This window comes from Cheilinus undulatus, linkage group 7, assembly GCF_018320785.1.
Source record: "Cheilinus undulatus linkage group 7, ASM1832078v1, whole genome shotgun sequence".
NCBI lineage: Eukaryota > Metazoa > Chordata > Actinopteri > Labriformes > Labridae > Cheilinus > Cheilinus undulatus.
In genome coordinates, this window is record NC_054871.1 from 28,235,443 (window position 1) to 28,250,972 (window position 15,530).

General features: G+C 37.7%; 3 protein-coding genes across 6 annotated transcripts; 1 reads left to right on the plus strand and 2 right to left on the minus strand.

Moving 5' to 3' along the window:
* Window positions 1-175: 175 nt before the first annotated feature.
* malt2 (MALT paracaspase 2) lies at window positions 176-9,425 on the minus strand. Of its 4 annotated transcripts, XM_041790456.1 has the most exons (17): window positions 9,274-9,423; window positions 8,684-8,842; window positions 7,053-7,219; window positions 5,736-5,866; window positions 5,414-5,558; window positions 5,145-5,332; window positions 4,652-4,748; window positions 4,440-4,490; window positions 3,829-3,909; window positions 3,530-3,733; window positions 3,151-3,328; window positions 2,985-3,059; window positions 2,716-2,843; window positions 1,714-1,863; window positions 1,444-1,601; window positions 1,204-1,341; window positions 176-790 (listed from the first exon to the last, which is right to left on the minus strand). In XM_041790456.1, exons 2-17 carry the CDS (start codon window positions 8,818-8,820, stop codon window positions 353-355), a joined length of 2,466 nt encoding a protein of 821 aa, XP_041646390.1. In that variant the 5' UTR covers window positions 8,821-8,842; window positions 9,274-9,423; the 3' UTR covers window positions 176-352. The 4 variants fall into 4 exon arrangements, with proteins under 4 accessions (XP_041646390.1, XP_041646389.1, XP_041646392.1 ...); XM_041790455.1 differs by having other exon boundaries at window positions 5,145-5,558; window positions 9,274-9,424; XM_041790458.1 differs by lacking the exon at window positions 8,684-8,842 and having other exon boundaries at window positions 5,414-5,509; window positions 5,736-7,219; window positions 9,274-9,425.
* Window positions 9,426-9,787: 362 nt separating this feature from the next.
* Window positions 9,788-11,228, minus strand: mrpl54 (mitochondrial ribosomal protein L54). The gene is made up of 3 exons (XM_041791800.1): window positions 11,031-11,228; window positions 10,639-10,795; window positions 9,788-10,216 (listed from the first exon to the last, which is right to left on the minus strand). The coding sequence occupies exons 1-3, from the start codon at window positions 11,128-11,130 to the stop codon at window positions 10,084-10,086; spliced, it is 390 nt and encodes a 129-aa protein (XP_041647734.1). The 5' UTR covers window positions 11,131-11,228; the 3' UTR covers window positions 9,788-10,083.
* A 108-nt stretch (window positions 11,229-11,336) lies between these two features.
* fam32a (family with sequence similarity 32 member A) lies at window positions 11,337-15,138 on the plus strand. The gene is made up of 4 exons (XM_041791597.1): window positions 11,337-11,463; window positions 12,886-13,030; window positions 14,665-14,718; window positions 14,905-15,138. Exons 1-4 carry the CDS (start codon window positions 11,390-11,392, stop codon window positions 14,971-14,973), a joined length of 342 nt encoding a protein of 113 aa, XP_041647531.1. The 5' UTR covers window positions 11,337-11,389; the 3' UTR covers window positions 14,974-15,138.
* The last annotated feature ends 392 nt before the right edge of the window (window positions 15,139-15,530 follow it).

The following is a 15,530-nucleotide window of genomic DNA, read 5'->3' on the forward strand; positions in this document are numbered from 1 at the left end:
ACTAATCATAAATCCAGCAGTAAATACTAAGTAAAAAAGTAAAACTAAAATGAAATTTAAAGCCAAAAATAAAATTAAATAAAAATCCCAAACTGTTATCACCCTTCTTCTGAGGGTTGAAAACCTGTGCAAGAATCATAGGCTACACAAAAATGTAGATATTCAACAACCCATTTATTTAACTTCAGATAGCTCTTATTCCTTAAAGGAAGCATGCATTACTCTTGATCAGCAAAGTCTGAAAATACATTATCATGTAAAAGAATATAACAAAAATTGTAATTCTATAAGTACCATGGCATGTACTTCCAGTTTATCAGTGGGTGGAAGTAAATGAGACAGTGTTATTATCCTAGTGAGAATGAAAATTGCACATGTCACTGAATTTGTAGGTTTTCTCTTTCCCTTGGCTGAGAGGCAAACTTTTACAGGCAACAAGAGGTTTGGGTCCGTCAAAAAATTCTGAGCTGTTGTTCTCCTCTGGCACATTAGCACCTCTGAATAAAGATGAAGAGTTGATGACATCTGACTGTATGCCAGTTGCTTCATCATTCGACCACATGTTTGATGAACTGTCAGAGGCCAAAGCCTCTGTGAGGGAAGAGCGCTCAGGAAAGTTGAAGGAGTCAAGGCTGCATGATGAGGAGGAGGAGGAGAGGGGAGGTCGTGGTTCATGCAAGTTAAGCTTCGAGACGAGTGGTTTTCCAACGGTCACTGGTTGCCTCTCTTGTACCTCCTCATCCATGTTGGAGTAGGTGAAATGGAGGCAAACGGTGAACGTAAGCTCCCTCTGTAAAGACAGTAGAAATTCATTCAGCAGAGTTTTCATGCTTGGGGAAAAATTATAAATGGATACTCAGTTCTTTAACCCATAGGGAACATAAACATTGATCAGGTTTCTCCTCTAACAGAAAAAGGCAAACTTGAGGGTGCAGATTGAAATTTTGAAATTTATTGAAGGGATAGTCTCTCGAGATGAATCTTCTAGTTTTCAAGGGGCTTCGTGGCAATGTCACTCCCTACAAAAAGAGACTATAGTCCTCCATTCAGGCACCTGTTGTTTTAGCTCCTTTCCAGCATGTCATTTCCCACTCTCGCCCTGCTTTACTATTCTATCCACTATTCAATCAAATAAAAGCATCAAAGTTCACTCTGATCCAAACCCCAATAAGAAAATGTATGATAAAACAGTGAGTTTCTAACCTTGAGTCTCTGAAGGCTTTGAACACGTGTGTAGAGATTGGGGACTTCTGGTGAAGGGAGAATTTCGTCAATCAGTATTAAACTGCCAGCTTCAAGCAGAGTCTCCTGGTTACTCCTCTTCAGATCAACATCAACATCCTGCCAAAGCAACATAACATACAGTGAAAAAGTATCTACAATAACAAATAAAGTCTTCAGGGAATGCATGTGCTTTTCGTCATAAAATCTTAATTTACACACCGCAGGGAAGTCAGTGAGCTGAGCACAGCAGGAGACTATTTCTCTGGGCTGCTCAAGTATCCGAGTGAAGATGACCATGACGTTGGAGAACTCTGCAGCAAACCCCAGCTGCACTTTCACACCACAGTCAAACTGCAGACAGCGGCTCTTTGGTAGGTCTATGAAGAAAAAAAAAAATAGCAGTTTCATGCTGATAATAAGTAATCTAGAAACATCAAAAACACTTTAAATTAAAGCTTATTTAGGTGTATGTTTAAAATAAAATAGTACCATGAGCAACAGCCCATTGCAGATTTCGAGCTGACTGTGAGGCAGAACACTCAGAGGCCTGTATCTGGTCAGTGAGGGAACGTCTTTCTGAGAGATTACTGCGCAGCTCCAAAGCCTGCCTCCCTCTGGTGATCTCAAAACGACCCATATCTAGTAAGACGGAACAATATTCAGATACACAATGTATGTCAGTCACTCAGGTCACCCTTGTGAAAGAGCTCTTGATCTCAATGTGTCTTTATCTGGCTAAATAAAGGTTTAGAAAAATAAAAAACTCTGCTGATACCCCTAAAGTGTTGTCGGAGTAGGTATGTTCTATCACCTGTAAGTGCTGTAACATGATATGAGCGGTATGTGGTTTGCTCAATACAAAGTCTCACAGATATTCAGCTGTCATAAAGGAAGAACTCTGGCAGAAGTAGTAGCAATAATAATGTCTCTAGGTGTGTCAGTAACACATGTCGAGGCAACAAACACAATACAAACACTGTGGAGCTTCAAGAGAGGAACATTTAAGCTATGAAAATAATGGCACTGAGGCTTAAATCAGAAATAGTGCAAATTGTAAGCAGATTGAGAGCAAATGTAAAGATGTAGAGACAATCAGATACAGGCCCTATAATTCTACACTCTCCATACAATAGGGTAAGAGGACTGGCTAGAAAAAACTTTTTTGTTTAGTTTTATGCATTTTTGTTGCTCTTATGTTTTTATGTTTCCTAATGTTTTTTTCTGTCCAATGTGGTTTTCAATTTTGATTTAGGTTCTAATAACTGTGCAGTTCTTTCGTAAATGTAACTTTTTTTGAGATGTGCTATTCAACTAAAATGGACTGGATTAGACTGGACTGGATGAAAATTCAACTGTTCCTTAGCATACAATAATATCAAAAGGCCCCATGCAATTATCATTTCAGGAATGACTTATTGCATAACCAACTAGTGGAAATCAAAAGTGGGCCAAAATTAGAGACCTCACATTTTATATTTATGCTTCACATACCTTCGGCCACTCTGTCAAGCATGAATGTGACCTTCTCATCTTCACAAACTCTCCGCTTGAGGAAGCTGATGAAGATGCCATTTGACATGGTTTCAGTCTTCACCTCATATGCCTCAGCATCTGCACATCTGAACACAAGAAGCTACATGTGAGCAACACCTTTAGACAAAACTTGTGGGGCAAACGTGACTGTTTAGTGTTTCCTTCACTGGATTGATCCAAAACTAATACAGTTGGAGAATGAATGTGCCAGTTGACAAGGAACTTACGTGGCATATCCAAACACAATATTTGCTGTCACTTTGAGCAGTCCCGGTAGTACAATGACATCATCGTTTGGGTTTCTAAAAAGAAAGAGATCATGAGTTATAAATATGCATGCATTGTATAAAAAGCTCATATATCTATTCCTAAATTTCAAACAAACATGATCACCTTTTGCGGCACATGTCCAGAAGGAACACATTTAGTCCTGTCTCTTTCTCCTGCATTCTGGTGAGGATATTCTGCACACACAAACAATGCTCTGATGTGAAGGAGCCCGGTGCATCGATGGGGACCATGAAACTGTTGCCAAAGTTCTCATAACCATGACCAGCAAAATAAAGTAAGCCTGTGGAAAAAAAAAAAACAGAAAACAAAGTGTCATTATTGGCTTTGCATTAAAAACATACAAAACTGGGAAATTACATATATAAATGATTGGTTAGAAGTAATCTGAGCAGCGCACAGGATTGGTTTAAGTGATATTAAAAAACAGATTTAAATACAATATGAGACAAGGCACTTTGTTATAAATGGCGAAGTGACCAACCATAGACTCCTTTATCGAGCAGCAGAAGGAACTCTGAAACAGCACTGTGCATCTCCTGCCAGTTGAGGTCGAGCAGGGAAACCACCTTAAAGTTCATTTGTCTGAGCAGGTTGGCCAACTCGTGGACGTCAGCAATGGGAGCACTCAGCTGAGTGAGGTGGGCATAGCTCATGTTGCCAATCAGGAGAGCAACTTTGTCTGTTGCTGTGAAGGAGGACAAAAAAGCAACATAAAAATAATTCATTTTTATGCTTAAGTCTTCACATATACTTTTCTACATGATTTTGGGCAAAACTCACCATGGAATTGTTTGGTTGATGAAGCTGGTCTATCTGCCTGTTGTAATGGGTTTGCTCCTGGTCTATAGGTTCTGTGGTCTCCTGTAACGAGGTTAAAAGTGACAACAGGTGGCTAAAACAGGTTAAAAGACAAAAATGTGGAGAAAAGGGTTGTAAGTGGCGAAAATGGGGGAGAAAGTGGTGAAAGGTGTTAAAAAGTGGCACAATGAAACATTTTTAGCATCAGACCCAATATCACTTAACAAACTTTTCAGTTTCAAATTGAGGAAGCTTATCAACCAGGATGCTATAGCACCAATGCTACTGATCCAACCCACATGCACTAACATCATAAATAGATCACATGTGGGGAGGAACCATTCACTGGGGTTTTTCAGATAGCACAGTAAATTTTCTGTGCAGGCCTGTTGACTGTATGACTTAAATTCACAACCTATCAATATCAGCTGCTGATTAGTTGCTTTAACACACAAAGAGCTTACAAGATACTCTTTTTCCTCCAGTAATGCACAGAAACACACATCCAGATGTGATACCATGCTGCTAAAAGGACGAAGGAACTTTAGATAAAATTAAGTTCCTTTCTTTACTCTGGAACAATACAAGAATACCTGGGCCACGATGGCTTTCTTCCCAGGAGGCCTCAGTGATGGAGCTAGGGCCTGCGTAAAAGTTCAAAACCGGAAGTTATTCATCGTACAGAACTCCACTTTTGCTTCAGTGACACTCTGACCTCAAAATGTTTAATGAAATTTGTGCTACATTTCTAAGATTCAATTTTCAGACTCTGAATGCAGCAAAAAGAAATGTTCCTGAGTCTCACCGATGCTGACTGTGGCCACATCACTCCACACCTCATGATACAAATTAAACACTTTGCATCTGTACTCTCCCCGATTTGCTGTAGTCACACACGGGATCTATGGAAAACACAAGAAGACGTCACACATTAATTGCACATGGCTAATACATACTGCTTTTTTCTTTTAAACTGATACCTTTGAGACATCCTGATTTAAGTTTGATCCTGATTCTAAGTGATACCCTTTTTTTATCACTCTGTTTTTCTATAAGATTCATCTCTGCTGATACATGTTGATATATTATAGAAAGAAAACAGGTGGAGATGATGATGAAAAATAGACTTGTTATTTTTTTATAATAAACATGTCTTCACCCTTTGCTGACCTTTTTAGTATTTTTTGCATAAAACTTTTACAGTGCATTATTTTGTCTTTGTTGTAGCTTTTCCTCTATTTTAACTTTTGATTAAAAAAACAGCTAACAGATTATGGCAAACTCTGTAAAACACTCACTCTGAGTGAACGTGTCCTGTTTTGTGTAATTGCCACCGTGTTGTGATACCACTCATACTGGGCAGGAGGGTTAGCCTCTGCATTGCACTCCAGGACAAGAGTGTCGCCCTCAGACACAGCCTGAGGCTGAGGGTGAAGGGTGATCCGCAGTCCACTCACTGAGCCTGGAAACAAACTGCTGCTGCAGCCTGAGATTACAACATTTATACCATAAGCGATCATATAAAATGAAGCAAATAAGATGAAAAGACACAGGAGAGGGGATGTACCTGCAGAGAGGACGCAGCGAACTTGAACCCATAGGGAGAAGACAAAGTTTTCTCCGTGACTGACTCGACAGATGTAGTGACCCTGGTGGGCTGCAGCTAAAGGACACAGAACAAGCTCTGGTGTTCTTCCTGTCTCATCCAAGATCTAAAACATGATCCATAACAATATTTATAACCACTTAATTGCAGGGAAGTAGGTCAGGAAATATGACCTATGACGTTACCACATTAAAAACAATATCAAGTTTAAAAGGCAGTGTATATATACACTAGAATTTTATGGCCACTCTTTTTATTAACATATTTAGAATGTTGGACCGACCTCCTCCTTGCCTTTGAACCACTGGTAGCCAAGTCCAGGAGGACCAGAGGCTCTGCAGGTTAGTACCACCCTGCTCCCCTCTGTGGCCTGCTTGGATTGAGGCTGCTCTGTGATCTGTATCAGCTCTAACACTATACACACACAAAGGAAAAATGTAAACAGCCATGGCATGGTTCTTTAACAAGCTTGAACATGTGAATAATGATAAAAATTATCCTCAAGTTTAAAGTTATGACAGTCTTGGAACAATGAAAATTGGTTTGCAGTAATCCAAGAAACAAACTGAGCATGTTTGTACACTAACAACTACTCAACTATTGCTTTGAAATTTTCCACTACTTCCACAGAGTTTAAGAGATGGATTTTCTTTGATTTAAATGATTGATAGTATCAAATGTCTAGTACTGAAGCTTAAAAAAACATATATTTTACAAAAAAAGGTACATAGGAAAGGAATGAGTCTATCAAAGGTTGAAAGAAAACTGAGCACAATGTCTCAACCAGTGGTTCTCAACTGTCTTAGCATCATTACCCACAGTAGCCTCCTCAATGACAAATTGTGACCCAAATTTCTTACATTTTCCAATCATAACCAACATTTTTAATGTAAAATTGGGCTGTTTGGACATGGAATGGAACAAAAAATGTAACAGGGTGAAGAGATGAAGACATTTCCTTCAAAATAAAAGCATATCATGGACTTTCTGCCACATATTTTTTTTCCAGGCACACCCTGGAATGGCTTTGCGACCCACTCTTGGGTCCTGATCCATCAGCTGGAAACAAAGGGTCAAAACTACATGACAACATAAATGTTGCTTCAAGAGCAATTTTTCGACTGTCCAAGAGTTTTTTCTGCAACTCTGGGAAATTTTCAAAGAAGTAAATACCCAATTCAGGGTGTATAGGAATTATATTTTTGCTGCCACAGTATGAAAACAGGCATGTCAACATTGTCTGATTTTACTTAAACTGTATCAAAGTTTAAAAATTAGTATAACTCTTAATGTCTTTAAACACACCCTTTGTTTTTCATATAAATATGAAGAAGTTTTGAGAAAATTTTGCATGTGGCTTTACTTATAAATAACATGTAATTTATCCTAAATAAAGTACACGAGCTATCTAATCCTGTAAATTAAATGGTTAGATCACTACCTAGGAGTGTCAATCATTTCTTGTAACATCAAAATTATCCTGCTATTGTTTAAAAAGAACAATGTGGGGAAACAAGTTCTTCCCATGCATACCTTTACTTACAAAGTGGTATTTCTTTTAAACATCCTGTTAAATTTGTATTTATCACTTCTGCTTTACCTGAACAGGTGAGGTACTGCACAGCTTCCTGGTGGTCAATCTTCCTCAGGCAGTGGAGCAGGAAGTCCAGGGGGCAGGAGCGATCAGCCAGCCAGGCTAGGAGGGTGCGTCCTGGACTGCCTTGGGCACTCAGCACCTGGAGAGAGCAGCTGGTCAACTCTCTCTCGCTGAAGGAGGGAAGGGTTCAGAGAGAAGTGCTAGTTATAGACAGAGGAGGAAAAAGTACACAACTATTGTACTCAAGTAAAAGTACAGTCACTCTGGTTAAAATGGACTTGGATAAAACAAAAAGTAATGGTCTACTTGAGTAAAAGTAAAAAGTATTTAATTTATAGCTTACTTTCAGTACTGAATAGCAACTGAGGAGCTGTACAATAAAATATGATCTCTCCTTTTTGGTAACATCAACAAGAAAATAGATCTTCAACCAGGTTGTTCAGGTAATGTCACACCTCTATAACAAAGTTAAATACACAGCAAAATAGTTAATTGAACTCATATAGAGTTAAGTTTAACACTCTCAAAATGTCTATATTGGTACATACTACACATAGTTAAACTAAACCTTTGAAAGTGTTAAATATTTTACAATTTGACAGAGCTGCAGTAAATCTTAAAAATCTGTGGCAAGGCGTTTTGTTTCTGAGAAGAACAAATCAGAGAGTCAACCTCATAGCAAGGTAATACTGAAAAGGAATATGCTTTAAGCATCTTTTAGGAGCTAAAGTGCAAACTCTAACTCAGTGGATAACTTCACTCATTGAGCAAATGTGTCCAACGTCAAAAACAATAACCATCCAACAGAAAGGGATGACTGTACAACAGGCATCATCCAACAAAACTAACACTGCCCATGAGCAAGAAGGGGAATTTTGCCCACACATCCCCCTAGATTGGAGATCCCAGTGGGCAGAGCTTAGATCAGTTGACTCTATCAGACTTCCACAAGAGGCAAAGCCTTTGCTAAGCTTCCCCATGTCTCCACCCCACCAGAGAGGGAGTAATCAGCTGATACGGATCACCGTCTAGATCCAGGAAGGGTTTATAAAGGACACTTTGCTCTTGAGAGATAGGGCTCTTGGTGGAAATGTGTGATTTCTGAATGCTTTCCTAATTTCATATTGTGGTGCGCAGTAATGAGATAGGGCTCCCAGATGTGTTAAATGATATTGAGAAGCTCTCACACAGGAAGCATGTGCAACTATAATTTCCCCTGAATCTCAGATAAAGTCACATACAGACAAGGTGCTCTGCAACATTGCCCAACATACATATACCCAACTACTGGGCTGACTATTCAACCTATTATTCCGGGTTAAATGAATAGCACATTTTTCCTGGTTAAAATAACACCAGGAAAGTGCCAGTCACTTTTTACCCCGAGGTTGGGTTAAAAACAACCCAAATTGGGTTGGTTTTAACCCAGGAGTTTTTAGTGTGCATGGAAAAACTTAGAAAAATGTCCAAAATTAAAGAGGGCCAAATCTGTTGATAATCAAAACTACCAAACATCCCATGCATCAAAAGAAAGCCCTATAATATGTTATTCAACTATGGCAGTGTTAAAGGACATGTTCGGAGCTCGATAGGCTACCGAGTGCTTTCTTTGCGTGATGCCTTCAGTGTCTCACCTGCAGCGGAATTTCGGTTGCTCGGACACAGCATCGGCTAGCTGCCTCCATCCGCGGTTTGAATTGTCCAACATGTTAGACAACCTCTTCAGGACCTCTTCAGTTAAAGCACCAATACTAATTTTCTGCCTCTCCATGTTCGTGTGACGCCAACTAACCCTGAGGGACACAAATGAAAGCTTAATTTGATGCATTAAAAGTTGGTCTTTAGCGTAATTTTTCTTCAACACGTATATTGGTGAACCGAGCAATGGTTTCTCCAGATTAAGACTCAGAGCGATGAGTGAAGCGGATGAAAGCTATTGAATCAATCTCGCACTATTACTCCACAATGCTACAAAATATATAGGCTATAAATAGCCGCAGGCTCTACTGTTGTCAATGCCTCAGAGAATTAACCTTTAAGCATACCGTAAGGGTACACATGTAGGCCAAAAGCAGGTGTTTTGATTTACTTTACTTGACTAAACCACGAAGCTCTAAAAATAACCAAGTTATTCACACCATAACCAAATACCGCGACGTTACCACGTCTCTCTTCCGCCATGTAGACTACTTGTAATAAATTATAGAGATAAGTTTGAACTTACCGGCTTGAAGATGCAAACTTTTTACAAAAAACCTGTTGACTGGAAGAGGAACCCTTTACGTGAGAACAGTTTCCTGGTGAGTTTTAAACCCCGATGATCTTCCAGTCTTACGCGATTTAGTTCCCTTGATAAATTGCTTCTCATTTCGGTTCCTCATTTCGGCCATCTCTGGCAGACTCGATCATTTGCATAAGGCGTTGCCATAACAACGACTTTTATTGGATCCAACTCGTACAGAAAATTAACACTGACTCTACTAGATTTTTTACCTAGTAACCTTTTTAATACACATACTCAATCACTACAGGGTGAACTGTTTACTTATACTAATTAATTGCAGTTAATAAATCCATCTCTATAGATTCATGAGGAAGGGTGAGGCAATGTCACACATTTGAACGTTTAAACATTTATTTATAAGTCTGAAACCAAAACAAAAGTGAAAAGGTTTAATAGAACTATGACAAGTCATTTTTTCCGTGTGATTTCAAAACAAGACAAAACAATTTTAAGACAAGGTTAATTTTGTGTTTATTTCACATAAAGTAAGATATGAAAAAATAAGCACTCAAATGTCAAGGTTTACAGGATAAATATTGCCTGCTGTAAAAGAATCATGTACATACTAAGAGGGTCAAAGAATATGCTGAGAGATTGAAAACAAGTAGATAGAGAGCAGAGACTAGTTGAAATGGCATTTTATTGAAATAGCTAAATTCTGCCTCTGAACACGGACCATGTTGGGCAGTCAATTCCACTGAGATACCACCGAGATATCCAACATACAGAAAAAATGAGTCCAGTGAAGTCTCAAAACTTCTTCCCTTTATGGAGTTTGTTGTGACGCCAAATGTTTTCCTTCCTAAGACGCTTCCAGTACTCCCGAGAGTCAGACTCTAGCTCATTTAACTTCTTGGGGGGTCCCAGGTTCAACTGGAACAACCTAAAAACATACACAGTTTTAAGTATGAGGATGAACAAATTAACAAATATTTGTCTTTAGAATATATTTTACTTTAAAATCTAAGGAATGATGAAGAAAACAGAAAAAGATGTAGGTCTGTTAGTCCAGCCTAAAACTCAACTTACTTATTTGTTCATATGGAAAATATTTATAGGCAGATTTCTGTAGCCAAAATATCAGCTGTAAATATCCCTGGAAATGTTCATATATGCTGCTATGGTAATTCACTTTTTAAGTTAATGTCTACTGATACTGAAATAACACCTGTTTGGTATGTGTGTATTTTTATGATAATGTAAAGCTGGGGTTATATGTACCTTGTAATGGATACAAGTTATGTTAATAACCTAATAAAGAAAAATGGTAAAAAAAGAAATGAGAAAATGAGAAGCCCCCCTTACCACTCTGGATACTGCTCAGGGGGTTTCAGTGGAGGATCTTCACCTTGCTTGAAGATGTTGACGCCTACAGCGTAAGAAGTCAGTCTAACAGGGTCTCTGCATACCTCTGGACCCTTAAATTCCTCTTTAACCATGCCTTTACCTTTCCCTTTAGCCGCTGCAAAGAAAAGGACATTCATATTTGAACTTTCTTTAGCACATCCCAGTATTCATACTGATTGAGATAAACTGTTGACCCTAAATATAAAAGAAACAACGAATAATTGTTATAATAACATTGATAAAAAAGAAAGCTATGTAGAATGCTAGACTGGTGAATGAACGCATCTTGGGCTGCTACAACAAAATACACACATCACCGAGTGGAGACAGTAGATGTCCTCTTTACTCACCGACTTTCTTCGCATATCCGCAGGCCTGTATTCTGTTTAATGTGTTGGTTCTGATTAATCTTGCTTGCTTGACTATCCTAAATAAACTGCTGCCTGACATTTTTGTACTCTTGGTTACTCAAAAACGAAGCCTTGCATGCTCTACTTTGACATTCGTGGTCCCTCTTACTTCCGCTCACTGCTTCGCCATTTACGCCATGAAAATACTCTGCTGCCTTTTCTGGACGGGAAGATACACTGCAGGAAGGTGCTTAACGATTCTACTTCAATCCGACGGGTGGCAGCAGAGCCGAATCCGTTTGTATTTTAGTATCTGTGATAATACCAAAGCAGAAGAAGACGCACGGAGCTTCTCGAAAATGTCTGAATATGCGACAGCCCAGAAGAGCGCTCTGAAATTGAAAGGTATAGGAACCATATCAGCTGGAAAAAAGTAAGTGTTGTAGAATTCAGTTTAACATTTTAAATCTCAAAGCGTAAAAAACGACCAAAATATCGTTCTAGGACCGAGAAAGCACATCAGTACTTTAAGAAGAAACTGCCATTAGCCTGTTTGCTAACGCTATGCTAACAGTACGCTAAGTTATTCTGATCAAGACACTGTAATGTAACAATTTTGGAAAACTCATAACGATAGGATGTCATACAATCGAGGGCAAGCAGTCATTTTGTGACCTTAAAATTGTTCATAGAGGTTTTTTTTTTTTAATGGAGGCCTGGCTAACAGATGAGGCTCAAGTACTAAGTGGTTCAACTACAGTAAGGAAAATCAGTCAAAGTGCCTCAACATACTACTCATGATGATATATAGGTAAATAGTATCAATGATTTTTATACAGTGGTCCATTTTAACAAACCCATTCAATTAAATTAGGATCAGTTCCCAAAGTATTTTGACAATTTGACTTTAAAATTGTAATTCACAGACAATGTATTCATTGCATAAGAATTAATAAAGTTTGTAGAAAGAAAACTATAAAGGAAGAGAAAAAATGTATGAAAAGATATATTAATAGAACAACAGATTGAACAACTAAAACAAAAATAAATGAAAAGGTCGCGGGGCATTTACCATTACACAAGATTACAAAATTTGTTCACATGAAGAATTGGAAGCACATAAACACACTATATATATATATATATATATATATATATATATATATATATATATATGATATATTTGGCTGAAGACATGGTTTTTATGTGAAGCACGGTTTCTTTCATTTTTGTACACTTACACCTGTAAATATAAGATTTTGCTTGAAAGATGGTGAGAGTTTTAACAAAATATTTATTCTAATGAGATATGTTAAAGTTAAAATTGATAAAAACATCTTCTATAAGAACAGGTTATGTTACCAAATATGAATCTACAAACATTTTGACACTCCATATGTGTTTATGTAGCCTACATTTCCAAAACAGATGAATAACAGTCCCCACATGAGATTCTCAGAAGTTGCTGTTTATATCAGTATCTTTTTTTTCGTTGGATAATGATATTTGATTTTAAAAGATGCCTCTAACTTTATTGACCAAGAGATATTTATGTAGAAGAGTCCACATTTTTCCCCACATACATTTTTTACATGCCTGTCTGACATGCTGCTCTTGGTGGGATAGAGATGTTAGATTGGAAAAGGGCTCTGATCTGACTGTAGTTCTCCAAGTCTGAGACAAGTAATTTCATGATTTTTGATCTTTTGGTAACTAGGGAGACTGGTGTGTTATTGCCTTAGTTTGATCATGTGTTCATACAAGTATTTGCACCTGTCTTTTTCTTCTTCTGCCTTTTTATGGAACTGGATTATCTAGCTTTCCACCAATCATGCATTACTTATCTGTGTTCCAGGAAGAAGAAGAAGGATAAAGAGAGTAAGCATCGCTTGGAGCAAGTTGTGACCAATCAGAATGATGAGGAGGTGCAAACTAAGAAAGCCTACATCGACAAAAGGACCCCAGCACAGATTGCTTTTGACAAAATGCAAGAAAAAAGGGTGAGTCATATATTTTCAGTATAAATTTCACTGATTGATTAGAGACTTCAGATCAGATCAAAAGTCAACACACTGGAAATGTAATGTAACTTAACTATGAACTTTAATTATTCTTTGTTTCCTTCATGAATATATGTGGCACATTTTGAGGATTAAAAAAACGATTATGATTATTACAAAACCATGAGATTGCCTGCTGAACTGTAAGAGAACTAACCTGGCACTTCAGGAGGATTTTTTTCACACATCCATCTTGAAAACCACTCACAGGTAACGTTTGGGAAAGGGCAGAGCCTTTAAAAAAATAAAAAATAAAAAAAACTTGTAGGGTGATTGGATGAACGTTCTGTCCATCACACCTTTACATGCCAATCAGAACAACAAAACATGTGACGTCAACGCCACTACTGAGGTGCACGTACGCAGCTACCGAGGGATAAACTCCATATAGAACTATATAGTGTGAACCATGGCGACTGTAGACATGTCAGTACACGACTTTTGTCGTTTTTGAAAAGAAACCAACGCACTGCTGTTCTTTGTTCTTCTTTTAACAAAGAAATGTTGTCAAGTTCTGATAAAACTGGTGCTTTAGCAGCATCCACACTAATGTCTTGGGCCATAATGGCACCAGCCTCTTGTTGCTGCACCCAAAATTACCGCCCCTCGTTGCTAATTGGTCCTGTCACTTTGTAAGCGGCCCAAACAGTTCAGACGGGAGCTTTGCAGGATGGATTCGCCAGTGAGAAACAAGGAAACGGGCATATCCATCTGCTTTGCAAGGTTACCAGATGGCTACATTTTTGAGAACTTTCAGAAATTAATTTACTTTTGGCTTTCAGGGCGTCAAATAGTTGCATTATTCATCTTCCCACATCTTTTCCTATGGGTGCATCATTCTTATATCGTTTTTGATTTAAACACAAGCACAGTTTTATTGACAAGAGGAATAGGGTAACTGCATTGCAGATTGAGCTGAGTGTAATTGCAAAGATGTGTAATGTGCCACCCAGTGAAAGCCTCTCTGTGAATCTGTTTTTAAAATGTTCTCAAAATGTAAAAATGTAGTGTTTTCTTTGTACAACATCATACAAAAGACACTGGTGTTAATTTAATAAAGACTATATATATATATATATATATATATATATATATATATATTAATATCTAGGCTCCCTTTAAATGATTTCATTTTTGTCTTCATCGGTATATCAGGACAGTCCATGACTTTTCATGGTTTTAGTTTTATTAGTGTTCATACCCTGTAATGACTTTTATCAGTCCTTTTCTACTCAAAGTACAAAGTTCATGTTAACATACACATGTTGAAGCACCATAATAGGAACAGAGTGTCTTTCTCTGTTGCTTGGCTGATCACTGTGTAAACTGCTTGACAGCATGGGATACCAATGGGAAAAGACATAATGAGTTTTAAAATTTCCAAGCACAGCAGGCAATGACAGTGGACTTCAAGGCATTTCATCACAAATTTTGGGCATTATTATCAAAAGCAACAGCTGTTGTCGCCGACATAAACAAATAAGATCAAGCTCACCTGTAGTGCATTCTTGATTTGCAGCTGTTTGAAATGATACATCCATTTGTTTAAACTGCCTGTCTCTCTTTCACAACAGCAAATGGAGAGGATTTTGAACAAAGCATCAAAGACGCACAAGCACAGAGTTGAGGTGAGTTATGAAACATCTCTCAACTACTTTCAGTCCAACTTAACAGTTGACTTATTCATGATTTTTTTTTAATTATTTTAACACTGTCAATTAAAAGAAGGAAATACACATTGTAAAAACAAACTTGTGTGGTTGAGTTATGAAAATAACTCATAGGAAATTTATGAATCTGTTTTTTCATTGCAGGATTTTAATCGCCATCTGGATAACCTGACAGAACATTATGATATTCCCAAGGTCAGCTGGACCAAATAGAAGGAGCCAGTGCTTGGTTTATTGAACATTATGCTTTTTTTTTTTTTTTTTAGATAGAATCTTTCATTTGCTTTGTTTATATGTTTATATGAGATGAGTTGGCTTTGCATTCATTTGTTTTGTTCTAAGTTGTGATATGTACAATAAAGGATTTGAGTAAAGACATGTCAGTGGTTGGTTGATTTTTACACTGAAAACCTTTATTTACCACTGAACATCAGCTGCTCCTGTCTACAATGATAAAACTACACGTAAAGATGGTGTTAAAAATGAGAAAAGACTGCCAGACCTTCATAGAGTTGATTTTCAAACCAAAAATGTTTAATTGAACTGAAAATCAGTAAAAAAAAAAATAGCACTCATGCTATAAACCAGATATCAAGAGGTACAGTTGTGTTTGTTTTCTTCAGAATGGCACAGTGCGAACATTTTCAGATACCCCCCTGACTGTGAAAGTATTTAAGACTATTTCAGAAACAAGCTGGTATAAAAATACACCGTGCCTGCAATGTTGAGAAATAAGTATAAAACTTTAACAGCACTTTGCTAATTTACTT

Excerpts from the sequence above, each read along its gene's own strand:
- fam32a (XM_041791597.1), top strand. The coding sequence starts at position 11,390 with ATGTCTGAATATGCGACAGCCCAGAAGAGCGCTCTGAAATTGAAAGGT. Across the intron at positions 11,464-12,885 it reads ACCATATCAGCTGGAAAAAA|GAAGAAGAAGAAGGATAAAG; the intron begins GTAAGTGTTGTA and ends TCTGTGTTCCAG. Across the intron at positions 13,031-14,664 it reads ACAAAATGCAAGAAAAAAGG|CAAATGGAGAGGATTTTGAA; the intron begins GTGAGTCATATA and ends CTTTCACAACAG.
- malt2 (XM_041790455.1), bottom strand. The coding sequence starts at position 8,820 with ATGGAGAGGCAGAAAATTAGTATTGGTGCTTTAACTGAAGAGGTCCTG. Across the intron at positions 3,910-4,439 it reads AGAAAGCCATCGTGGCCCAG|GAGACCACAGAACCTATAGA; the intron begins GTATTCTTGTAT and ends ACCTCGTTACAG. Across the intron at positions 1,342-1,443 it reads AGCTCACTGACTTCCCTGCG|GATGTTGATGTTGATCTGAA; the intron begins GTGTGTAAATTA and ends TTGCTTTGGCAG.
- mrpl54 (XM_041791800.1), bottom strand. The coding sequence starts at position 11,130 with ATGTCAGGCAGCAGTTTATTTAGGATAGTCAAGCAAGCAAGATTAATC. Across the intron at positions 10,796-11,030 it reads CGGATATGCGAAGAAAGTCG|CGGCTAAAGGGAAAGGTAAA; the intron begins GTGAGTAAAGAG and ends TTTTCTTTGCAG. Across the intron at positions 10,217-10,638 it reads CCTGAGCAGTATCCAGAGTG|GTTGTTCCAGTTGAACCTGG; the intron begins GTAAGGGGGGCT and ends GTATGTTTTTAG.